Source organism: Lottia gigantea (genome assembly GCF_000327385.1).
Source record: "Lottia gigantea unplaced genomic scaffold LOTGIsca_25, whole genome shotgun sequence".
In the NCBI taxonomy this organism is placed as follows: Eukaryota; Metazoa; Mollusca; class Gastropoda; family Lottiidae; genus Lottia; species Lottia gigantea.
The window spans coordinates 2,339,042-2,365,638 of record NW_008708752.1 but is presented as its reverse complement, the minus strand read 5'-3'; the positions used below and the strand labels follow the sequence as shown (position 1 = coordinate 2,365,638).

Sequence of the window (26,597 nt, the reverse complement as noted above, 5' to 3'; positions counted from 1 at the left end):
ATTTATGATGTAGGTAAATTTTAAGGTTTCCTGTCCAATTTCCTTTTATGATAACCTCCATTACGACTTAAGTTTTCATCACCACAAAATCAATTTATAAACCATTCAAACTATCCAAGCAAAATTCAAATTTTAAATATGTGCAGTCCAAAGAGTAGTAGTGAGTTAGTAATGAGCAAAAAATATTCCTTTCTGGTTAGTTTTGGTACCAGTACTATTCATTCTGCCTGGAAATGAAATGGACTATTTTTGTTTATGTATATTGAATATTACCAATGCTCACCAATGTCTCAGATCAACTAAAATATAAAAATATTTTTACTCGCAGTTCACTGGTGATGAATCCAATACCATCAATCTAATAGATGACAATGAGGCTGATAATGCAGCAAACAATGCCTTGTCAGATTTGAAGAAGATGCAGATGGAACTAACTGAGCCTGAGCAGGCTTCAACCATCAATGTCAGCACTGCAGAAAACAATGTGTTGCCTCGACAACCAACTCCTACTCCATCACCGCAACCACCACCATCACAGCAACATCAACAACCATCACATCAACAACAACAACAATCATCACATCAACAACAACAACAATCATCACATCAACAACAACAATCATCACATCAACAACATCAATCATTAGATCAACAACATCATTCATTAGATCACCAGCAACAACCATCACAACAACAACAAAGTACCAGTCCGGTTTCAGAACCAGAGAAATCAAAAGAACCTTTAGTGGAACCTGAAGTACCACCAAATGAAGAGCCTGAGAATGACGAAGCCCCCCTAATGAGAATATCCCAAGAAATGCCAATTTGTAGTCAACCGGATCCAAATGAAGACTACTGTGCTTGTTGTCACAATGGTGGAGATGTGTTGTGTTGTGATAAATGTCCAAGAGTTTATCATTTACAATGTCACATTCCACCATTACAGTGTGTTCCTCCGTAAGTATAATAGCCATTTATCTTTAAAGGAGTGGGCTCACCCTCTCTTTGACCAATCTCAGAAATGGGAATTTTTTTTAGCTTAGCTTATCAGTAATAGTGTTCACAGCTCACTGCCCTTTACGATAAGTGACATCATCAAACACTTTAGATTTGCAGGAACCACAGAGGTCTGATTAAAAATTTGAATGGCACAAGTTGATTCCTATCAGTGTTTTTGATATACATACATGGATGGAAAACAGTTTTACAATCACATCAACATTTCTTTCTTTTCTTTTGATTCTAGAGGTGTATTTGTATGTTTACTATGCGAGCCTACAGAAGTTGTTACTACTGTGGAAGAACAAGATGCTGAAATGGTAAATGGTGGAACAAAACGTAAAGCTCCATCTGGACTTTCAGACAAAGAATTAAAGGTAGAGATTTAGAACTTATGACAGGATTTAGTGCCTAGGCAAAATGACACATGTAAATTAAACAAAAAAGATTTAAGACTGATTAAATCATTTCCAATGAAAGATTAGGATAAAAATATATTTGAATTTACTTGTTACTTCAAGCAGAAGTGAATGTAGAAGAGGTTTTGATCAAGTAGAACAAACAGTTGTGTAATTTTCATTTGTTAATGAAGATGGAATTGAAATGCTGCTGCACTCTATAATTCATTTTGGAGATTCAATCTATTTTTAGATCTGTGAGAAGATTTTACTAGAATTGTTTTGTCATCAACAAAGTGTGGCATTCCATGAACCTGTTGGCAGAAATGTAAGTTTGAAAAGTTTCTTAATCGGTTGTGTTGTCATTTGTTGTCATGATATAGTCTGAAAGGGACCAACTCTTGCTACAGAAAAGGAACAAGATAATTTCTATATAGCCATTTGTAACCGTGTAAAGGCTACATAGTAACATCATGCTAATAGCTGTGGTTTTGGAATGGGAATTGTACAAACAAGACAGAAATATCCTCGAATCTTCAGAGTGTTCAAAAATAAAACAAGACCTTAACTGATAATAGTGAAAATGTATTCTGACTTGTCTTGTTCTTCATTTATTAGACAGAGGGTAAATATAACAGTGTGTTTATATTTACATGCTTATGTTTTTAGATTGACATGGTCATGATTTTATATTTACATGATTATGTTTTTATATTTACAGGTATTAAATTATCACAAAATTGTTCTGAAACCACAAGATTTTACAACTATTAAATGTAAATTATCACGACAACATTTTAACCATTATAACTCAGTGTATGATTTCCTATCAGATGTTAAACAGGTCTTTAATAATTGTGCTTTATATAATGATGTAAGTTTACATTGGTTTTTATATTCCAAATCCTGATCCATCTCCATTTAGGTCAAAATTTACATCTTATTTCAAAAAGGACAAGTTCTTTGTGAAATCGCCATTTCTTGTTTTAAATGGTGTCCATAAAGTATGTTCAAAGCCCAAAATTTTAAGAAACTTTGCTAATACATAAAGGAAACTTCATTTTTCCTGTTTTTTCAAAACCAATATAGTTTAGTGTGTGTCAAGAACAGATGCAAATAATGGCCAAGTCCACTATATCTTTATAGTTGTTAGTAAACTGTTTGTGTTAGGATAAATACAAACTATTCAATTGTCCCCTAAATTTAGGGCCCTAATAAAGAAACAAACTCTAATTTCAGTACCAATTTCTCATGTCTTTCTCCCATATTATATTTTCAGCCTTTATCTGAGGTTGGAAAAGCTGGTAAAGTTGTGAATAAATTCCTTGAAGACTTGGTTGAGGAAAATTTGCCAGCCTATTTAAAGTTTGTTAAAAAGGAGGCTGGAGCCTCAAGTGACAAAAATAATTCTGGAATCTCTAGTCCAAAGAGACAACGTTTGGATGATGATACTACTTCAACGTGATAGTGGATTTTATTTAGGACTAAGAAAAAAATCAAAATATTTCTAAGTGTCGAAAAAATATAAATTTTTTCTTTAAGAATTGAATTTTGATATTTGCATCTGGTCATAGTTGTTTGCCAATTGACATTGACATCTTTTGTCCATGTTATTACATCTGTTCATTGAAAATACATAACTATTAGCAAAGCTTAATTGTTTTCTTCTGGGTTATTTCTCTTTAAAGAGAAGAAAGCAACTCATGGTTGCGCACGATTGGAGAGTTCTAAACAGGTTCCGTCAGTTCCAGTTCTGACCCCAATCAAACAGCATGAAAGCGAGTTTGTCGCATTCTACATTTTCCCATCTATTTCCTTCTACGCCATTTTGAATTTCGTCTGCACCTTTTTTTTTCCGCTAAAGTGCCCGGTTACAACTTGTTTTATTGATTTCATCAATCCTGAACGTTCAGGACTCATCAATTGAGCTGCCCCCAAGGTTATCGTGACCAACTATAGTTTTTACATATCTGCGTCTGATTCAAAACATAACAGGAGCAGTCCTCTTTATAGGAATTGTTAGTCGTAATCGACATATAAATGCTAGCATGTTAAGTATCAATTTTTTTTATTCTGCCCCAAAATATAGTAGACTGCTCGCTCATGTTTATAACGGGACCCAAATGTACAAAAAATATCTTTACTTGTCTATAGTTGGCAGTGACACAATAGATGTTAGGTTTTGGTGTTGTCACTCAAAATGACTGTAACGGACAGCTATCCAAATACAAGAAAATGGAAAAAAAAATACCATAAAAATACAAAATACAAAAACAAAAATTTTTCTTTCAAAAGTTATTTTTTATAAAAAAAAAAAAGTTGACAACAATAAATGAAATATTCAAATACAGAATACAAAAAATATAACCAACACCATTAATTTTTAATACGTGTATAATAATTAATATTATGCATAAAATTGGTCTTTAAATAAAAATTTAAAAGGGTGAGGTATTGGCGATGCAAAGATTTCTAGATCCTTTTTTTTATAAAGATATCTTCTACATGTTATTGATTAGTTGATTATATTACCGAAGCGGTAATGTGGTAAATTATTCATGTACTTCTAAAACATAATGTATTAAGGTACATTGTTCATTATTAACATTATCCTATGCAAATATTATGACATAATCTGTAATTACTTGACATGAGAATATTTATAACCGCCCACAAGTGACAAGTAGGCTATAACCTTTCCCAGTGCGTTCTTTGTTAATCAGTGTATTATACATACAGAAGCGCAACACCGTACGTCAGATTTTAACTGAGCTTTTTTTTAGTGGTATATCAATATCCAATGACAAAGGAAGTATTTAAGACAGCAGCATCGAGTCGATGAAAAAAGGAAATAAAGAAATTAACAACCTCTGTAACTGCAGTGTCGACTGGAATAATAAGAAAATTTGACTTCCGACAGGCACTACTTCACAGAGATAAGAACCCGCGACTACATCGTTTGTTCGACGTAACCGAGCAAAAAAAAAAAAATTCTAACGCTCTAACTGATTGCTTTACAGCCCGTGTAAACCTCTCTCAAAGCTTTAACACATCCATTAAATAAGTCCTGCATAAGACGTACATCTAAAGTTTCTGGAACAAAGTCTACTTATAAAACACTGGCTGATTTACTTGAGTGAAGCTATGCTACTCTGTATGTGACAAATTGTTTAGTATAAGCTTACTAGAATATGAAATTAAAAGTAGATTTTAATATCCAGCGGGTTTTCCACCCTTTCTCCAATCAGATGCTGCATTAATGTCGCCATCTTTGATATTAATGGCTTGAATAACAGATGAACCGGGATTATATGTAGTAAAATTATGACCATATTTTTTTAAAGCATCTATATATTTCTGAAAGTAAAAGTGTCCATTAGTTTATGTAAAGGTTATAAATGTAGACTCAAACCTTCCTGCAAATCTAATCTCCCTCAAAAAAGTATTGAATAGTAAGGTGGAACCACAAATTGTACGTAGATGTCTTCCGATTTGGTCTGTTTTAGCTTCATGCCTAAAACCAATTTAGTGAACAGATACATGGTGGAGACGATTTAAATGCCAATTTTTTTCTATAGGGGCGACATACAAGATTTTTGATTTGAAGCTAAGTCTGGGCTATGGACATGTCCGTTCTCAAAAACTCTTTTACTATCGTCACTATTTACTTATCAACCATATGAAACTGACCGATAGAGAAATGAAATTTTGTCTGAAAACTTACTTGATCGAAAGTAGTCTCGACTTGTACTTCCGGTGGTAAAAGTTGATGGTGAAGTCGTGGGAAATCTTCAGCATCTTTTACAGATAAACCCAGCCTTAATGTATATAATGTTACCTGAAATATAACATCCATCGATTTAAATTGTTCTTTCAATTGTATATGTCAACTCAGTTTCCGTTTACAGTGAGTGTTCATATATAGTTTAGATGGTAAATTGTATCTTTGAAGGAGTATCATTAACAACCCAGTTGTAAGTAACTTTCTACGAGAAGATTTCACGTTTTGATACAGAGCGTCAGATGCCAATATAATATTTTTATTCAAGATGTTAATATGTTATAACATACCAGATGTCGGTTCATGTGATATGAATTGGTGACGAATTTTTTGACAATACTGAAGAACTTACTAAAGCAGTAGAGGTAGTAATTTTAGTTCCACCAGCAGCACCGGCAATCAATACTACATCACCATTACTATTGACCACTATTGCTGGACACATTGACGATAAGGGTCGCTTTGATGGTTTTATGAAATTAGCCGGAGAAGGTTTGATACCAAAATAATTAGTTAAGTTGGGCGTAGAAAAGTCATCCATTTCATTGTTGAAAACTATTCCTGTTCTAGCGCCTTTTACTTTAGAACCAAAACTGAAACGAGAGAGAAGTACTGGATTGACCTTTTAATGCCAATTCAATGCATTGCAACATCCGTCACGAAGGAGGATTTGGAAGACTAACAGAAACAATCCGGGTAATCGTGCAATCTCCTGATGGTGAATTTTGTAAAATCCAAAGAACTTACTCCCTTTACGAGATCTCAAACTGGATTGATTTACAGCGAGATGTCCAATTGCTCATGTACTTACTGTAAATTGATGGTGCTAGTCACCGAGACAGCATTACCATCCATATCAATAGCAGCTAAATGTGAGGTTCCCACTTTATTTTCGTCATAAAATGTCGGACCGTAATGCATCGTACCATACGTTCTGGTGTCGTCGATCATCTGTCTAATAGATTCGCCGAATTCTGGTGATGTCATATTGGATACCAACTGAAATAATAATCCACAAGGAACATTAGGTCATTTGAAGGGATAGTTTAAAATCCCATCCGCCCTTCCGCTTTATTTTTTAAAAAATCTGTGATTTCTTAATATTGTATCTCCAAAATTCCGCGAAATTCAAAATGTTTCGTTTCTTAGTCTCAAGTCTTCGTTTCAAGTCTTATACATTTTAACAATACTAATTGTAGCGCAAATTTTTATTACCGGTTTGGGAAAATGGGTGGTAGGGTGGTTGGGATTTAAAACCCATCTCATTCAGAATATCTTTTCCATATTTCCGTCTTGTAAGATCACTTTCGATTCCTTATTAGTTCGAGACATGCAGATTGGTATGGTGCCAGTCTTGTAACGAACTCCGTCCATTCACTGCGTATGAGATAACAATGTCGTGATGCAGCAGAGCAATGACCACAGAAGAAACAAAAAGTGACGTTTTCGAAAACCCATTGTAATTTAAGTTTACATGGTTTCTTCCACATTACCAACTTCACACAAAAAGGTAAAGCGAAACATCGTATAATGATATATAGAATGATCTTCGGTCGTGGACGACCGTGTTTCATCCATTAAACTGTCTCACCTCGGTGACGTTTACGAAAGCGTCATCCCCAAGATTGGTTCTTTTGGCGTAGGCGAATTTCATGGCTTCAATAATTCTGTGATGCGTTAGGACAGTTTTCTCATCAGTCGACAAATCATCAGCAGTAAAATTATAACCTATAAAAAATCAACGACAAATTTCGTTAAGGAGTTGAGACAAAAATGAGTTTGAAATAGAAATATTAGTCATGACGAACCATTGATGCTACTTCTGTATTCATGTTTGATGCCTTGGTACTGACAGTCTGTTACGTTAAAAAAAAGTACCATCCAAACCCAGTTCAGATAGGGAAAGTTACAAGTAACAATAGGTAGCTAAAAGAAAGTTACCAAGAACCTCTTATTCAGCTAATACCAAAAGTTATTCCAATGCTAACCTCTTCGGACAGATAAGGCATGACAAAGAATTTTCTACTTTGTCGTTAAGACGGAACAAAATATTATTAAATGTGACCATATTCGCACAAATGTGGCATGGTAATTATGGTATTGATCATACAAATGGTGGCCTTGTTCTAAGATATGAGGCATGCAAAAATGTTAACCTTGGGCAACTGATGCTTAAGTTAGTCTTCTCCATAAAAATAATGGGGTATACTATACTGTTAACTGCGGTTGTGTCCGGACAGATCTTAAGACAGATACAGAACGACAACTGTGATCTGATTTACTGATAAGCAGATGAACGATACTTCTCATCTTGAACAGTAAAGTCCATTTTTTAAAACAAATGAGGTTAACGCTTACCATCTAAAATATTTAAGATATATTCATAAACAGCCCCACTGGAAGGAGGGGGTACAGAATGAATTGTTATACCATCTCGTAGAGTTAAAGTCGTTGGTGGTTTCCATTTCGCTTGATATATGAATAAATCATCTAATGTCATGTTTCCTCCTGGAATATAGTGAAATCGAGTTTTACACCCCTTTACCAATTTACTATGGGAACTGGGGACAACGCCACATTGGAACTCCAATTAGAGTCAATCGAAATCTGACAAGATTGGCAAGACTGGAGATATCGAAATAGTAATTCTTAGTGCCGCCAGTAACTTGCTAGAAAACTTACTTATTGACATCTTGCTAGTTTCAGTGGTAGCTTTTGGAAAATGAAAATAGAAATCTGTAACACAAAATCTAAATTCTTACCAGCATCTTTAATATCGCTGATAATATCTTGAGGCAAGTTAGTGGATGTATAAAAAGCCCCAGCACCATTATCAGCTATTATTTCTAGAGTCCTGGCTAGTTTAGGCAGTTTGACCTTATCACCAACTTGGACTGTTTTACCACCCGGATAGTACATACTGAAATGGTGCATACATCATAGAAATCCGCATGATTGGAGTGTTTGTAAGGCTATTTGGCGGTGTTCAATTGCGACAAAGGCTAATGGTGGATTTTAAAAAAAGACACTTCCAAAGTTTGGTCTTCGTTTCAAAAAGCCTCATTTGCCTCAAATATAGTACGGCCTTGGTTTACACATACGATCTTTAGATGAATGATTCATAGCAATTTACTGAACATTCCGCAAAAGAAGCATACGACCATGTATTAAAATCCTTTTCATCCATCAATCTAAAAACGTGATTTACTTATGACCATAAGAAATCTGAGCTATACACATCACATAATTAGCTATGTAACCTCAGAGAGGCATGTCGGGTTTAAGTTTACACATCCAGTTGAACAGTTGCTCCAGGTGTTCCAGAAGTTGGTACATGCTGAGCCCCTCCTAGTGACATAACCGCAAAAAGTATACCTGAAATTGGGATCTTTTATAAGAATAGCTTTATTCTGTTCTCTATTTAAAGCTTTCCGTATTGCAGAGGTCACTGGTACTCCTTCTTGACACAGTTTAATGGTCGGCTGAAAGAGTTGGGCCCAAGGAAGTTTACCATATTTATCATGAGCTGCTTGGTAACCTTTGACTTCACCAGGTACTGCTATAGACAATCCACCTAAAATGGACAAGTTTCAGAAATTTTTATTAACAGTACAGTGACTTAATCCCAGTTTTCATCTACCGGAAGACATGCACTCTTCCAGAAAGTCCAACAAGCAGATTGGCATCTATAACTGCCAGGCTACTTACCCAATACTGAAGAAGCATTCTCGGATCGAAACATGTCCCTTGTGGCAGAAAGAGGAGCTTCTTCACGAGCATCTAAAGCTTCGGCTCTTTTATTAGTTCTGTAAGAAGAATTCAGATGATTTATTTGTTCATTTTTGTGGATTTGTTTTGTCTGATTTATCATCAGTCATTAAGTTTTTGGTTTTCAAACTTGTTTTCAGTAAAAACTCTTGTATTCAACTTCTCGAGACTCTGGGAATATCTACAGCCTTAGAAGGTTTCAAGTTTTGACATATAACCATTTCACTGACTGATTGACCTATTGAGTTCGCTTACCTATTATAAAGAGCCATAAAGAAACCACCACCTATTCCCATGCTATGAGCTGTAACTATTCCATTACATATTAAACCTGCTATAGCTCCATCTACTGCCGACCCTTTTTCAAGAATGATCATGTCACTAGAATAAAAGAAATGAAAATGAATTATACTAACTTCTATCTGAGATCAAGTAGAAGGTAAAGGGTGTTGGCTAATTAAGTTGGTTATAAATAATTTCTTCATTTGTTGTTCACTAGAACATAGTTCGTGGATTCAAAGACAAAACCGTAACTCTTAAACCGATCATTGTCGTCCATACTGTTACGTGGGCATATAAAAATGGTGATATACATACCTTCCAATCTTGGAACAAATTTCGGAATCTGAGGCTACGGCACCATATTTGTAAAAACCAGTAGCAGATTGTTGACCTTGAATTGGACAATTCTCATTATGACCATGTCCCTTGGCATCGATTTCTTCTGATTTGGTTGAACGTAAACCGATACCAAGACCAATGGCCAAACCTATAGCAATAATGACACATCCACCTACTATGGCGTAAACAATCCTGTTGTTGCCCTTTCTGAAAAAAAAAATCAAGTTTTAAAGATTTGTTGAATTATAGAGGGATTCTGCTGTATAGTTATGATACCAAGAAAGTCCAATGATGAATATATACTCTTACGGGCCTTACGGGCTCTTAGTTTTAGAAACTTCATTCCATGAGGTACTAGTATACCTCTGAAGGGTTAGCAGATGTCTTCCTTCGTACCACGGAAAACTGCAATATTCTGAAGAACAGTTCCATATTCTGAGAATCCATTTAGGGATTAAAAGGGCATGGATATGACACGAAGAAGTATTTTCTTGGCATGTCTATTATCGTTCATGGAATTTTATGCATTTGTTTCAGAATTGTCTAAAAGCTTCTCAAGTATCCACTTGAACTTTTATTGAGAGGTTAATCTATGAAAATGAAAATAAGTTTCTTGTATAAGTAATAATATTATTTGGTGATTATCCGGATAAGATTATAAGTCATGTACAATATTGACATTAGGGTGTAAAAGGTCATAGGTCAACTATTTGTTTTGTGAACCAATATGACCCATAGTTTAACACTTTACTCAGGTGAAGTGAATCTCACACACGTCTTCAATCTCTTTTTCAATTATCCACTTAAATCAATACAGACTGTTTTGTCTCTAAATTTACTCTTATTTTCAGGTGTATTATAGAAAGAAATTGGCAACATAGCGGTTATTTAATATTGTTCATCTCCCCTGTGTGAGGTATAACAAAATCGTTAGATCCTCAGCGACCGAAGATGAAAACCATATACATATATATATATATAATGGAACCTTGAGGAACCTATTCGGCATGAAAAACAAACATCAGTGATGTAAACAAAAATACTAAAGTAGGAAGTATTTGTTCGCTCCTTGGCCTATACATTTGGGAGAATCACACCCTCCCTTCCCCGAAACTTACTCTGGGTTTCGGTGCATGAGTGAATGTTCCTGTCCAACTTGCTCCGGCTAAAACCCTTGTCGTCGCATATAGCTATGGTGCACAGTGGGGGTAAATATCTCTTTGAACAAGTGGCAATCCTCTCTTGACCTTACTGTTTGCTTTGGCATAAAACTATCTAGATTGAATAATGCATGTATCAGTATTAAGTATTATGTAAGAAACGAAACGAAGTGAAAATAGTTTAAACTTACACCAAACGTTTTTGTTGAATTTAAAGGAACCCAAATTCAGATTCAGAAATTGAGATTTGACAGCTGGTGGAGAAAATATTTGGAAAAATAGGTCCCTTTAACTCGTATATTTTACAACATTATATCAAAGATAATTTTGTTTGCAAATATAATGCACTGTATATTTACTATGAGCAAAACGTGAATTGTGAAATATTAAAATCATCGGTTTTTTGTATGTTCTATTAAGTTCAAATATAACTTACCTTTTGTGCGTACCATCCATACCATATTCCTCTTTCGTGTTCATTCTAAAAGAAAAGTGTTTTTGTCAACAGAAAGTAAACAGAAATGGGAGGAGATGTAAACAGAGAGCCTTTAGACGTTTTAAACAAATATTAATATATAATATAAAGTAATCATGAGAAGGACTGTGTCTAAAATAACTGTTCATATTGTGTACAGGTACTATTGCATTAGAACAGAGCAAATGTATAGATATCGAGAGAACATATTAATCATGCAACATTTCTCTAATGCATATGCATTAATTCTAAATTTTAAGGGCTGTGTAAACATTTGGCTCCATAATAGCTATTTGGACAGTTGTCGGCTGGAAGACAGGAAAGAGACAGAAAACTAGGCCATGTTTTGTTAGGATTTTCCGCACCTCCGAATGTGTAAAACAAAACCTCTGTAAAAATAGCTATTAGAGGCTGGAATAGAGGCAGATGTTTCGGACTAAGGGTTGGGTAGGGTTCATTGTGAATTTATAAATGTCATGCTTGAATATACCTCAATGATACTTTAAAGCTATGTGCATAAATTCCTAAATATTGACTTTGTTAGCTGAGACTCAATGTCAGCTACCCACAAGACTTTTCAGAAGTCTGGCGTCCAGGACTTAGACCATTCAAGAAACAGCTTTGCCAGGGTGTTATAAACATTCTTAGGGCATATATCGGGGTGGTCAAAAAGAAAACCACTTTTAATTTCAGAATAATTTCATAGTTAATTTTCAGTAATAGCTTTTCAAAACATTGGCTTTCAAAGTGGTTTAACAACCTATAAAAAAATAATTTATTGGTAATTTAAGAACAATCCTGATACAGAAAGCGTTTTTTTTTCTGGGCCACCAGATATAACCCGATATCACTAACACCAGGGCGTATGTTGAGTTGTAGAAAACACGCAAGTGGGTTCTAATTTTGAAAAGTGTCGAAATGAAGCTCAATTTGAAATGACTTGATATCTACAATAATATTGTGTCACCCTTGTTACATTCACGCGCTTATATCGGTACGAATGTGTCAGTTTTCTCCTTGTAAGCAATTGGTTGAATAATGCATACATCAACCTCTAACACCAACTTCCCATCAAGATTCTTATTTTAATGTGGCTAAAGTCGATTGGCGATTCAAAGCTCAAATTCGGATCCTTCAAGGCGAGCATGAGCGAAAAGTTCATATCGAGAAATTGGCCAACTGGATGGTGAAGATTCCGACTGCTTAGTTCGATGCCAAAAATCCAATTTTTGTTAGAAAGAAGAACATGAGTAACTGCAATTTTCTTTCATCGTTGCACCATATGCCCCCGGTTGTCCATTTGTCTAAAATCCTGAGATTCACTTGTATTTTCACTTGTATTAAGTATATGAAAATATTGAATATCTTAACAAGCGGGGTGTCGCCCGGGACTGTTCATGATGACTTAAAACATAAGCCGCTACATACATTCCTTGAATAGGATGTAAGCGGAAACAAACGGTTTCAAAGTGTATATACAATATTGTCCATCATGAAATGAATAAGGAAAAGGGTCAATAACTTATAAACCCAATAACCTAGCTTCTCAACAAACAGTTCAAATATTGACATTGAATTACCTGACACAAGCAAATTTAAAATATAGGTACAACTTATTCAGATATAAACGTAGATCTTGACTCTACTCCTGAGTTCCGCTTGATTTGCTCATATGCCCATAGAATTATGAAGTTCGTCTTTATAACATAAAATTGATTGTTATAAATGGTAAGCAGTCATTTGGGCACACACATTTCAAGCACAAATCAGTTAGACACAGTACTTTAGGCGCACTTCTGTTAGACACGCGGTCATATAGGCATAGCGTTATTTAAGCGCATATAACAAGAGAAAAACTCCAAATAGATCGAATGTCGTTTTAGTCTGGTAATTTGGTACAGTGGGGATCTCATCACCGACTTTTAACTTTTAACTAAGTTTATTAAGTTTTCTACGTCAATACCGTCATGCGCTCAATCATGATGAAGGTTGTCAGATCTAGATTGAGATGAATAATCCCACTGAAAAACGAACAACCTTGTATTTGATCAATAGCCTAGCGAGTGGGTGTGCTGACGTTATTATTTATGAATTATTGCGTTCACAGAGAAATTATGTAATAATGTAAAGAGGAAATTAAATTGGCCCATTAAATAAATAAACAGATAAATAAATAAAACATAGTGAAAAATATAACCCGTAGGGTACGTTAACTTGATCTTGCATGTCACGTTTAAGTATGTCTGTACATAATATTATATTACATTAGGAGGTGGATTATAAAACTAAACCACATTTTGAATGTCTTCAGCAAGATAAAAATTAAAGGATTACTACCTCTTCTAATGGACACAAAATTTAAAGTATTAAACTTGGTCAATAAAAGTATCATTATATTCATCAGTTGGAATTACCAGGTGCCGTGACTAAAGAATAGAATCTTTATATTCATTAAACGAAGTACTAATTGAAAAAAAAAACGCTTTTAAGCTTGTTTCAAAATTATTTAGTTTAACGAATTGTTACTTAGTTTTTTATAGATTTATTGGATGAAAGAGGGATTCTGTTGTGTAAGTATGACACCAGGTAAATCTACAGTTCAAAAATTAAAATCTTTTGTCATCCTTACAGGTAATGTTATCACCATGATCGCCTTTCTTGATACTCGATATATAGAATATATATTTGTAGAAAATAGAAAGTGAAATTTCTAGGTTGAGGTATATAGGAAGGGATTATGAGATTCAGATGACTGTTGTTCAAGATTCCAATTCCCCCGAAGTGGCAAACCATGTTAAAATAACGATTCGTCATTTTAAGATACTCTGTGATATATACAAAAGACATATATTGAAATAGTGAGAAAATTCCTAGTTTGAGATAGTTTCAGGTAGTTCTGAAGAGTATTTACTTATTTTCAAGACTAAATTCATCCCCTTCCACCCTCCTCAATGGTACATCTGTCCCTTTAAAGGCAATTACAGATATCGAAAAGATCCAAAACCGCAATTCAAAATCCGTTTGTCGTCATTTCGTATGAAAGTGATCGCACTTAAGTTATAAATTGTGTAGATGTGTGCCTAAATTTGTATTAACGTAAAAATTGAAGCCAATAACTGTGAAAATGAAAATTTTAAATTAATGCAAAAAACTTACCTATACGTTTCGCTATAATCACAAACTAAGATTACACGATATCTAAAACGTTATTTTTTATAATATAAAAACGACTTCATCAATGAAACGTCCTTTACTCAGGAAGAAAGTATTAAAAATACCAAAGGTCAACAATGCGTAGTGACTAGAGTACAGGTGAAATAATCTGAGGTCCTGTAAGCGAGTTCAGTACAGGCATGTATCATGTAAGCCCACTTCACATATTACTATGCTGAACCTACTTGAAGGTACATAAAGATCGGTTTAAGAGTAAAGGTTTATGCGGAACTGGATGGGACAATTAATCTTGAACATTAAAGGTCCATCGACAAATTCGAAAACATGGTTTCATGCCTTTGTTCTGAAAATTGTTTATCACATTACGCCTACACACTGAATGGCCTTGCTCGTCTTAATAAACCAAGTAAGATGTATGTATGTATGTATACCCAAAGTAAGTTACAAACAGAAAAGAAAAGCATCACAGATTATATTAAATAACGGAACACAATTTTATGGTATACTACTTCTTAGTTTTATTACACACGACGTTTCAACAATCTACACTGTCATCTTCAAAGATGGAACTGGGTGAAGTGTCGAGATAGAACTGGGTGAAGTGACAGGACCGAACTGGGTGAAGTGAGAAAATAGAACTAGGTGAAGTGAGAGGATAGAAGTGGGTGAAGAAGGAAGATAGAACTGGGTGAAGTGACAGGATAGAACTAGGTGAAGTGAGAGGATAGAAATGGGTGAAGTGAGAGGATAGATCTAGGTGTAGTGAGAAGATAGAACTGGGTGAAGTGAGAGGATAGAACTGGGTGAAGTGAGAGGATAGAACTAGGTGAATTGAGAAGATAGAACTGGGTGAAGTGGGACGATAGAACTGGGTGAAGTGAGAGGATAGAACTGGGTGAAGTGTTGAGATAGAACTGGGTGAAGTGAGAGGATAGAACTAGGTGAATGAGAGGATAGAACTGGGTGAAGTGAGACGATAGAACTGGGTGAAGTGAGAGGATAGAACTGGGTGAAGTGAGAGGATAGAACTGGATGAAGTGAGAAGATAGAACTGGGTGAAGTGAGAGGATAGAACTGGGTGAAGTGTTGTAGTGAGAAGATAGAACTGGGTGAAGTGAGAGGATAGAACTGGGTGAAGTGAGAAGATAGAACTGGGTGAAGTGGGAGGATAGAACTGGGTGAAGTGAGAAGATAGAACTGGGTGAAGTGAGAAGATATAACTGGTTGTAGTGAGAAGATAGAACTGGGTGAAGTGGGAGGATACAACTGGGTGAAGTGGGAAGTTAGAACTGGGTTAAGTGAGAGGATAGAACTGGGTGAAGTGGGAAGATAGAACTGGTTGTAGTGAGAAGATAGAACTGGGTGAAGTGAGAGGATAGAACTGGGTGAAGTGAGAGGATAGAACTGGGTGAATTTGGAAGTTAGAACTGAGTGAAGTGCTGGTTAATTTCCAATGGTCAACATAACGTTACTGTAGACAAGTTTCTGCATTCCATTCCAATAATGCAAAGGTCTACTGCTTAAAATGTTTAAAAATAAATCTTGATTTAGAAGAGCACTTTTTATTAATTTTTTTCATTATATCAAAAATATAAAAAAAACACTAAAATTATCATATCTAGCATGCAAAACATTAAAAAAATATATGCTAAAAAAGTACTTTAACATTAACAATTTTTGGTCATTAGATTACTGAATAAATCTATAAAAATCCCAGAGAATTGTCATACAATAAGGCATTTAATCTTAAACCCAACAATTTTTGGTCAAAAAGAAATTTGGTATTTGAAATCTCAGAGAGTTGCTATGCAATCTTTGCATTAAGTATGAAACCTGTTAAAGAATGCAGTTCTCTATATATTGGCTTTACCAGCTGATAAGAGTTTCATCATCAGGCAGTAGAATCAGATGTCAAATTATCATACTGAAAAAATACTGCAGATTGCTGAAATTAAGCTCTATCAGTAAATGTTAATGGAATAATATTCAATCATTCAAATAATTGACATAGATTTTTCCATTGGATTAGTGAGTAATTGTTAACATTGATAACATGTCAAAGCATGTGTCATACTTAACTCTAATATTATTGTAATTACTTTTTCTTATTATTAGCTCCTATTTACATAAAAAAATTCACATTGGAATAATCATTATATTATGCAGAATGTATTGAGATGCTACAAGTAATTCTATTTACTGTTATACATGTTTTAAGAATTTGTAATCACTGATTAAAAAAGACATTACATTGTAGAAAGGCATTGGTTTTCTAAAACTGTACCACCAACATAGCTATTATATATGGAGTAAAAACCTGAAATAATCTTGAACTAGTTCCTGGGACGTAAATCATAGTTTGCTTGTAGTGAACTTCTGTGTTGGCGTATGGCATATATTCCAGCAAAGTTGATTATTAGGAATATAGGATATCCAAACAGAGCCAATATATATTCAGACCAAACTGGACATAGTCCCTCTCTTGTAGTACCATACAGGAAACAGAATAGACCCATTGTAACAGCCTGAATAATAATAATAAAAAAATACAGTGAATTTTGTTCCTTCTATATTAGCCTTAACTGTAACCATTATTGATTCCACCAGACATTGTCAGATATCGTCAGCTTGCTATGATAATTGCCTAACTCATTATTACTCATAGCACAATGTATATGAGGCAAAATCAGATGAATGAATAAAAATGAGTAAAGGTGCAGGCACATGAGTGATCTTGATGGGAGATTATTGTCGCTGACTGGAATCTTGAGTAAAATCTCACGTGTGCTATTATACAAGATTGATAATTGTCTGTGATAGTATTATCGTCTACAAGACAGACCGTCATCATCCAATCAGATTATTTTTCCTTTCAAATATCTACAAGGTAGAAAATGATCGACTGGAGATTTTTGTCTCCTCATGTGCCCGTGCCAGTCTCTAAAACTCAAGACAAAACTTTAATCGGCGACAAAAGTCTCAAACCAAGACCGCTCATGTGCCCGCACCTTTAGACAATTCTCATAGCAGGCTGACGATATTATACAATGTCCCTGTACAGCTTGAATTAACTTTTCTTAACTAATAAGGACAGGTCTTGGATCCATTGCTCCATAAAAGTGAAAAGTTTTTGGCAACTAGGCCTCAAATACTTACAGTTAATCTTGCGCAGAAAACTGTGCGTTTGTCCTCATCAAATCTAAAGGATGATGCACACCAAGTTAAAACACAAAAACCAACATTAAAACTCCCCATTAATGCAAAATAATGTTGATGGGCTATATCTTTTCCCTAGAAAATCAAAATAAACCGATATAAATATCATAAAGCAGAAGATAAGCTTCTGGAGTTAAAGGGAGGTAACACAGAATATAAAACTGTATAATCTGGTTATTACAAGAGGTTTATGAGAAATTCATTATCATCCATAGGTCAATACAACATATCCAATGTTTTTAAACTCAGATTACAATTTCATTGCACTTTTTTTTCTGATAGTTTTTCGTCCCATTTTAATCCAACTAATTTTTATACAGCAGTCATGTTCTAATGACATTATTTTAGGCCAGGGAGCATTGGAAAAAAAAAGGGAAAAAAATTGTTATGATGCTGATTTTCCAAAATATTTTAGGATAGTCTTCACATACAACATCTCAAAAGTTCAGGGGATCCACCTTGAGCTTATCGAGAAAATCAGCTCTATTTAAATAACTGGTGAGAAAATACTCAAAATATCTACATAAAGATGGGTTTCCTTATTTTTTTAGTGTCAAATTAAGCAAACCATTTGGTTAATTGGTGTTTCTAATGAATTATCATGTATTCTTAATCATATTATTATGTCCTTATTGCATATAATTAACAGTTTTAACCAATGATAAATGGTCATGTATGGCTACTATACAAAAAAAAAACTTTTTGACCTTTCTTGATCTGTCACGCATTGGAATTCTGCTGGTAATTCTCTTTTAATTTAGCTAATTATGAATTAATTTTGGACATGTGAGACAAATTGGTATTTTTCCAAGTCATTAGAACACATCTACTTTCTATTCATATAAGTATTAGCATTTTCATTTTCATAAATGAAAATAAGGGAACCCATCTTTAAAGCTAGTGATGGGACAAATGCTATCCAACCATATTTGAGTCAAATCAAAAAATTCTCTACAGGTCAAAGGTCATTAGAAGGCTATCAAGTCAGAAGAAGAAAAAAACAAAAAAAATATTACTCACTGCTGGAAGAATGAGCCATGGTACAAAGACATCAGGTACAGCACCCAAAGCATTTAATATGGTATCCATTAGGTAATATTTCTTTACACTATTAGTGCTGGGATTACTAGGTGCTTCCATACCATTCTGATATAACTGATAGCTCTGTCCTGCAAACCATACAGCACTTGCTGCCATTGAGTACAACATATGCTGCAAAACATCAATAAAATTAGTTGTGTCAAGCACATTACCAAGCAGATCCTAGAAATTTCTTTTGGTAACATAATAATAATGTTAAATAAAATGTGACCCTGCAGGTATTTAGTAGCATTTGGTGTATGTAGAGCTATTAGTAAATTTAAATTCCTGGCATCAACAGCTACATTTTGATACCAATTCCATCTCAACAGCTTTCTCCGTTCAGAAGATATAGTCAATTTAATATCCAGATTTGAGTCCCCCTTAAAACTTCACTCCCAGCTTATTATTGGTGCAACTTAATACCTGATACGATGTGCGGGGTCACAAATGATAACCACATAAAAAATGCTAGCGCTTTTTGGGTAAATAGGGTAGCAACTTAAAGTGGATGTCATCAAGTTTAACGTTTAATTTGAAGAATGTTTAAGAGGGCTGTCGTCAGACCCTAATTTAAGTAGCTAAATTAAAATAAAAGCCAGTAAAAAAACGGAACAAAAGTTTAGTCTAAATTATATTGAAAATGTGGTGAATGAGAATGTCCTTCAATCATGGAGAGCAATAAGAAGCAATAAAAGCAATAAAACTTCCTTACGCATTTCTCAAGTTTCTGAAAGTTTTATACTTTTGAGAGACATTCATTTATTTTTAAATTTTCAGAAAATGAAAGTATCTTTTGAAAGTGTGTATATGGAAATCAAGTTGCATCATACTTACAAAATCAGTATAATTTGAGCTATGCATCATCCTGTCAAATATAATACGAACTGTAGCTAGACCAAATGCCTGAAAAAATATTGAACTAATAGATTCTTTCTTTAAATGAAGATGATGTAAAATAAGGTAATACAGAGGTTGAATTAAATAAAAATGATTTTTTGATTTCTTTCTTTCTGCTTCAGATAAGGTTAACGCAGATCAGTGTGCAATAAGACAAATTTCTTCCATTCATTATCCCATATTATTCAGTTGCTTTTTTCGCTTTGAACAGTCCCTTCAACCTGCATCACTGACAGGGGAAACTGGGTTGACAAATCTAAAGATATCATCATGACAAAGGTCTAGATCAAGTCCCATGCCATCCCAAGTCCTTCAAAGAGGCTACTTTAACACACTACTTAATCAACAACTTCATATGAATTCGATACCAAAATTTTTCACCAAAAAGATTTAGTGTATCATGTAGATGCTCTGACTTGGTCTTAGCCAATTAATAAGAATTTGAAGAATTGAAACATACTATTGTCCTGGACCAAAGTAAAGTTCTGACAGCATTTCTATCTGTAGAATTTCTAAAGATAAATAAAACGGTTGCCATGGCAATCATACCACAACCAGTTAATCTTATAAAATAGATATGCAATCCATCTAGTTTCACACCATCAGTCTGTAAAAAATATAATAAAATATATAATAAAGAGGCATAGACAAGGCCTATAACTAAAATAAGATATTAAAAATTTTAAAAAATGGTGAACTTTGACATTGATTCACTCATAAAAAGAAATAGAAGTCTAAGAAGACAGTAACTTTGTTTTTACCTAGATACATAATGGTAGAATTACATATAAGCAACTACATTTTCACTTATCGACTTCTCGAATTCTGTGTCAATGTGTGATAGATAGACCTACCTCCAAGTCAAAGATAAAAGACGGTAGAAAAAGCATGAAGATTCCAGTCAAAGCTGTTAAAATACTGTCAGCAAGCATCCACACACTGATATCTCTCAAAGCTAATATGACAGTTATTGCCACAAATGCCACAAAACGTGTGTAATCATGAATCCCCAACATTTTGATAATATAATCTTTTCTTTTCTGACACTTAAATGAGAAGCATGTGCAATTTTTTTTCTTCTTAAATACAGTGCTAGAAAGGTGGCGCGCTTCAAAATGTAAACAAAGAGCGCGTTCGAAACAGTGTATTTGTTGGTTATTCTAATAAAATGATTAACAACTTAAACAAAACTTAAACAAATTTTTTACGCTTAAAAATCATTATTTCGGGTCGTATTATTAATTGCTCAAGAAAATTTGGAATTATTTTAATCAATAGATCTATATGTAGTTTTGTAAACTAAACTCAATTAATCGAACGCAGCATTATGAATGTAGACAGGATCAACTAGACACTAAGAATGACGCAACTATTAAAACTTTTTACCAATTTAATTTAGAGGTCGGCGGCTTAGAAATTGCATTGTATCATCGAGAAAAAAGTCAATAATGTGACTAAAAAAAATAAAAAATGATGTCAAATTTCATATAAAATCTTACTACAGAATCGTAGGCTACTTTAAAAATCTTTTATGTAGCCTGATGTAGCCTAGGCGAATTAATTGGCTGATAGTTGATGATGAGGAACATTTCCTAACCCTAGCAAGTGCTAAAACCACCGAATCCTAGGTTTATGAGTTGAAATAAATTAGGTTAACTCAAGGCAAAACTCTCATTCTTTTTAAAGTGAATTGGGGTTAGCTTAGGAGATGGGTTTTCGCATACGAAATGAAAGAGTAGCCTAGTATCATGGTTCGTTGGGGTTAACTCAAAACAAATTTGTCTTCAATAACCCCTTATACAAATCTGTAGGCTACACTGTCAGCAAATGGCTCCAAAAGGGTTAAAGTCTGGTCAAAGTAAATTAAGGTTAACTATGATGCACAGACTGATCCATTGTTGAGAAAATTCATCTGCATACTTCAATTAATAGAAAAGAATCTACAAAAAAAAAAAGGATTTTTGAAAAAGCTTCAACTGAGATTCGAACCGACGACCTCAAAGCTGGTGAGCCAAAGCGCTAAAACCATTAGGCCGACAAGATCTAGTGTTAAGAGTGAAGAAGTTCCTAAAAACTTCTATGTAAAGCACTGGCCAGTGTTAGATGTTGGGTTTTAAGTAGAGTTAGGGCGAAAGAAGGAGTAGCCTATAACTAACAATTAGGCCTACACGATAAATATAGGCTTATGTTTATGTACCCACTCTCTTTCAGTTTTGAGAAAACGATCATGCAAGTCTTTCCATTGACAAAATCAGTCGTGTCCTTAAGGCAGCCCAAAATGTTAAAGAATTCTTAAAGTTTCGGTGGGCTATGGCTTGTAATATGTCTGGTACAGGGTTTTCTCATCAGATTCATTAGGCCTATTGGACAAACCAGATGGCGGGAATCGAATATGGCAGACAAAGTTTGGAAAACTCGCGTTACATCTACAATATTCTTTGAACATATAGAGAAATATGCAATCAATACAATTAAATGAAATAAATCACACATAGGCCTATAAATGATAATAAATGATGTAATAAAACCTGAATATAGATAGATAATTAGAAATAAATGTAATTTCAATAAGGGAATGCATCATAAATATGATAATCACATTATTATATAGGCGACATAATAATTAACGAGCCTCTTTGTAATAGAATGTAACAGAATGGTAACAATTATTTGTTAGATGATATTAATATTAGTAATATATGAATATAGTACTTAGCTCTTGGGCCTACAGTTTTTTAGGATAATGGTGACGTTGACATTTTGGTTCCAAATCTTACAAAGTTTTTGTTTTTATTGCCTTTTTTTTTTACAAACGCCTGTAGTCATAAATGAACGACCAGAATCCTTAGACATATCGAGTAATCACGTGACAGTGTTGGTATACCGTGTAGTTCTAGCACACAATACGTCTGCCATTCATTATCGTAAAATGTTGCAGAGCTCTAAGCAGAACTTTCACGGTAGAACGTTTGCAACCGAGGCTATGCAGATACAGCACACCGATACTTTATCCATACACCACAAAATATAACATGTTGTTTAAATCAGGCCGTCACAAGAGTCATTTTTCTATGAGCATTTTTATACGCCCACAAAATATGTGGAGCATATGTTGTCGTCACCCATGTCCGTCCGTACGTCGGTCCGTCCACAATTTGCTTGTAAACACTCTAGAAGGCACAATTCTAGACGGATTTTGACGAAACTTACTGAAATTGTTTATTATCACCCAAGGATGAACCCTATAGAAAATCAGAAAAATCGGAAAAAATTTTAATACGAGTTATTGCCCTTCAATTTTTAGCTTGTAAACACTCTACATGCCACAATTCTTGCTGGATTTTGACCAAACTTTGTGAAGTTGTTTATTATCACCCAAGGATAAACACTATTGAAAATAAAAAAAATCGAAAAATATTTAATATGAGTTATTGCCCTTGTTCTTCAAAACGCGTTCAATTTTTAGCTTGTAAATACTCTACATGCCACAATTCTAGTTGGATTTTGACGAAACTTTTTGAAATTGTGTATTTCACCCAAGGATGAACCCTATTGAAAATCAAAAATATCGAAAATTATTTGATATGAGTTATTGCCCTTGTTCTTCAATGTTCATTTTCAAACAAAGCTGCCAGTGGGCGTATTTTACCTTGCCTGGCAAGCTATCTTTTTAGGTATGTGGAACAACCTTACAGTCCCTGTTGTAAAGTTAGCCGCTGTATGCGGAAAATGATACTGGGATGGGTTTCTTAGCGCTTGTATGACTATAAATTGGAGACGCTTGGAAGGAAAGGAATGTGTTTGGTCTTTCGGGTGGAATGATAAATCTAGTCTGGGTTTGGATATAGTCTAATGATCGTAAGCATTCCAACACAAATTATCAATGCATGAAATATTTGTCTAATCAAAATTTAGTATATAAAGAGGAGATTTGAAACTCCATTCAGTAGAAGTTTGCTGTATTTTGTGGTGAGTAAAACACGAATTGATTTTTACGTTAGTAAGCTGTATTTTCTTCCATTACAAATGATTTTATTTTACGACATTAAGATCATGGCTCCACGACCAAAAAAACATTTCTCATGATTAGCTTAGTTTGTGCTGAAATCCATAAAAATACAAGATGGCCGCTGCTACTTGTCACTATTAATTTCTCTCTAGACAATACTAACCTAAGGTGCTATATTTGAGGATTTAAAGTTTTATTATTATTATTTTAATATTATTTTATAATGCCTATATATTGCCTCATTTAGACTATTGTAATATTGTGTGGGGTAATGCTTTCCGGAATAAACTTGACTTCCTATTTATTCTACAAAAACGGGCAGCGCGCAGTATCCTTGACGCGAACTATGATACAAGATCGACAGACTTGTTTTCTCAATTAAATTGGCTTACTCTTGAACAACGAATTAAATATAACACTGGGATACTGACTTACAAAATTATGAATGGAAAATGTCCTCACTACTTTCAAAATTATTTTCGGTTACAATCTTCAATTTCTACAACAACTCTCTATCTACGTTCGGAAACAAAAAACTCATTACATCTTCCCAAGTGCCGGATTGAGGCCATGAAAAGAACATTCAAATACAAGGCTATAGTTTTCTCTGGAATTCATTACCTCAAGTACTTAAACAATCTAATGATGAAGAGGGTTTTAAGACAGGACTGAAAAGGGAATTACGATCATTAATACGTAATTGTGTGTCTAATAGTACTATATTTTCACTTCATCTTTGATAACCAAAGGAAAATATTACCTCAATTAATTCAATTTATTGTTAATGTTAATCACATTATTATCGCAACCATACATTATCATATATTCATTTATTTTCATTCTTATTTTTTGTTTATCATTTTGTAAATATGTTATTGTAGTTTTATGTAGAAATATCCCAGGGAAGATTGCCGTTTGCAACTGGGTTTCTAATAAAGTTATTATTATTTATTATTATTTGAAAACAAATGTGATAATGACAGAAACATTGAGTCTTAAGGAAAAGATTGATATAATTATGCTTTAATACAATCAGTTATACACATGAATAGCTGCTTCAAATTTTAATGAAATCTCAAAAATGTTTTTGGCCCCGTGGTTAGACTCTATTTAAAAAACCAGATGTTCTGATGAAGATTTTGTATGCGAACATGCCAACAACATAGTTTAAGATTCAGCCAAATTGATTTAAGTGAATGTATAGAGTCGAAATAACCGAATTTTTTGTTTTTGTTTCATAGTGGCCCACTAAGTGGAACATTATATCGGTCTTCTGAACAAACCATCATTTATATAGATATTATATAAATGTCTTTCAAATCTTAGAACCTCAGAACCTCACCGAATACTCTTTGTGTAGACTATGATAAATAAATAAACCCAGTACTAACTATCCAAACCTCAAAACTAAATATAGCTGAAATCAAATGATAAAAGTTCGTAATAGCTTGACATTGTGATAACAACAATTCTTATAGCCAATTTTTAATTTGTTTTCTGTTTGTGATACCGAAATATATTTTATTCAATATTTATTATATAAGATTGCAAACTTCTATATAAAAACAATTCTGACTTGACTACATTATATTCATCATTTCAGGTATTTCTTCTTAAAATCTTCAACATGAATTGTCTCAACATTTTATTGGTTGTCTGGCAGGTTTTGATAATCGAATCCGCATTTATATGTAAGTTATTTGTTTGTTTGTTTGTTTAAATTATAAGCGAGAACAAAGAAAAATGAAACAAACGTCGATACAAGGATTACAAGCTAATTCTAGGTTGCTACGCATTGATTTTTTCCGGATTGTGCGTATTCATTTCCAACTGAGATGTCTCAAAAAAAGAGTCAGTACAAGATGTTTGTGTTAATCACACGCTAACAAAGAGCTTCTCAACCTTTATGATCCAATTCCTCCGTTGAGAAAAACTTTATCAGTCATTCACCTCAGACAAAATACTAAAAACTGAAACATGCTAGTAAGGTAGCAACTTGAAAACAAAGGCCACGGTTGTATACATAAAGCGCAATGGAGATATCAAGGACCTTCAGCAAGAACCAATGTGCTCGGTGTTCTTGAACACGGGTCTTTACATCTGGAACTAGCTTAGTTAATTGCACACGTAGATCGCCATTTCCAGAACCCACAACTTTCTTTGATATTTGTTAATTGTCAATTGTTAATTTGGTAATTAGTCTGCGCCAGATGGCGTGACAATTTTTTTGACGAATGATTTATTAGGGTACAATTTTAAAATTTTCATTCATTACAAACCCTTAAAAGTATTTTTGTTAACATTTTCAGCTTCTGTAGAGAGAATGAATCTACATGACTCGGGTCGTTATGAAAGAGCGGCTCAAACTGGCCTGAACTTTGATGTAAGTATATGTTTAGTTCTTCAAAATATCAAGCTACTACGAACGTAACTGCAAAAGAAACCTTCTTGTATTGCAGAATGCAGCAATTTGATTGAATTATACGCCAGTGAACACATTTTCATTTCAAAACACCCGAGAAATTTTTGGAGATAAAGTCAGTTTACACACTTTCTAGATCTGGCAAATTCCTTCTTTAATGAGGTAATGTCATAATCTCTGAAAATACCACCGTCGACATTCGATGTTCAATTACTCGTGACCAAGGAGTCATCGCGATTAGCTACAGGGCTTTTACAATATTTGATTGGTTGATATACTTCTGAACATTGGAATACATAATTAGGAACAATTGTATCAGATTTAAAGTATATTTAGGTATTATCAAATTAAAAGATAGATTGCCAGACAAGGAAACATACGCAAACTAGTAGCTTTGGTTAATTTAGGACAATAGGCAGAACTGTAACCATCACAACCAAGAGAAAATCTAACCTTCAATAACAAAATAGATATGGATAAAAACAAGTGATTCAGAACCGGTATTTTTTTAGTTTTTTCCCTGAGTATTTAATATTTTGTGTTTGTATTTATATTGTTCGTATATCTTCAGTCTAACTGTAATGCTGACTACAA

General features: G+C 34.0%; 4 protein-coding genes across 4 annotated transcripts; 1 reads left to right on the top strand and 3 right to left on the bottom strand.

Moving 5' to 3' along the window:
• Nucleotides 1-817: 817 nt before the first annotated feature.
• LOTGIDRAFT_117107 (hypothetical protein) lies at nt 818-2,862 on the top strand (the record flags this gene model as incomplete). Its single annotated transcript, XM_009055722.1, has 5 exons — nt 818-957; nt 1,247-1,376; nt 1,651-1,725; nt 2,119-2,271; nt 2,677-2,862. 5 exons carry the CDS (start codon nt 818-820, stop codon nt 2,860-2,862), a joined length of 684 nt encoding a protein of 227 aa, XP_009053970.1.
• A 1,092-nt stretch (nt 2,863-3,954) lies between these two features.
• Nucleotides 3,955-9,596, bottom strand: LOTGIDRAFT_188739 (hypothetical protein). Its single transcript, XM_009055721.1, has 11 exons — nt 9,544-9,596; nt 9,202-9,327; nt 8,887-8,984; nt 8,513-8,752; nt 7,941-8,072; nt 7,537-7,686; nt 6,770-6,906; nt 5,990-6,177; nt 5,531-5,771; nt 5,122-5,235; nt 3,955-4,754 (listed from the first exon to the last, which is right to left on the bottom strand). Exons 2-11 carry the CDS (start codon nt 9,321-9,323, stop codon nt 4,608-4,610), a joined length of 1,569 nt encoding a protein of 522 aa, XP_009053969.1. The 5' UTR covers nt 9,324-9,327; nt 9,544-9,596; the 3' UTR covers nt 3,955-4,607.
• A 5,487-nt stretch (nt 9,597-15,083) lies between these two features.
• On the bottom strand, nt 15,084-15,656 carry LOTGIDRAFT_116933 (hypothetical protein; the record flags this gene model as incomplete). The annotated part of the gene is made up of 1 exon (XM_009055720.1): nt 15,084-15,656. A coding segment is annotated over one exon (573 nt), but the record flags the coding sequence as incomplete, so codon positions are not given.
• A 534-nt stretch (nt 15,657-16,190) lies between these two features.
• LOTGIDRAFT_232099 (hypothetical protein) lies at nt 16,191-20,588 on the bottom strand (the record flags this gene model as incomplete). Its single annotated transcript, XM_009055719.1, has 6 exons — nt 16,191-16,901; nt 17,533-17,667; nt 18,613-18,804; nt 19,510-19,578; nt 20,033-20,179; nt 20,427-20,588. 6 exons carry the CDS (start codon nt 20,586-20,588, stop codon nt 16,710-16,712), a joined length of 897 nt encoding a protein of 298 aa, XP_009053967.1. The 3' UTR covers nt 16,191-16,709.
• Nucleotides 20,589-26,597: the final 6,009 nt, after the last annotated feature.

Bases quoted from the DNA above. Each gene is read 5' to 3' on its own strand.
- LOTGIDRAFT_188739 (XM_009055721.1), bottom strand. From the start codon at position 9,323: ATGATCATTCTTGAAAAAGGGTCGGCAGTAGATGGAGCTATAGCAGGT. The intron at 8,753-8,886 runs GTAAGTAGCCTG...TGTCCATTTTAG, and splicing joins GAATGCTTCTTCAGTATTGG to GTGGATTGTCTATAGCAGTA. The intron at 7,687-7,940 runs GTAAGAATTTAG...ACTATATTCCAG, and splicing joins CAGCGATATTAAAGATGCTG to GAGGAAACATGACATTAGAT.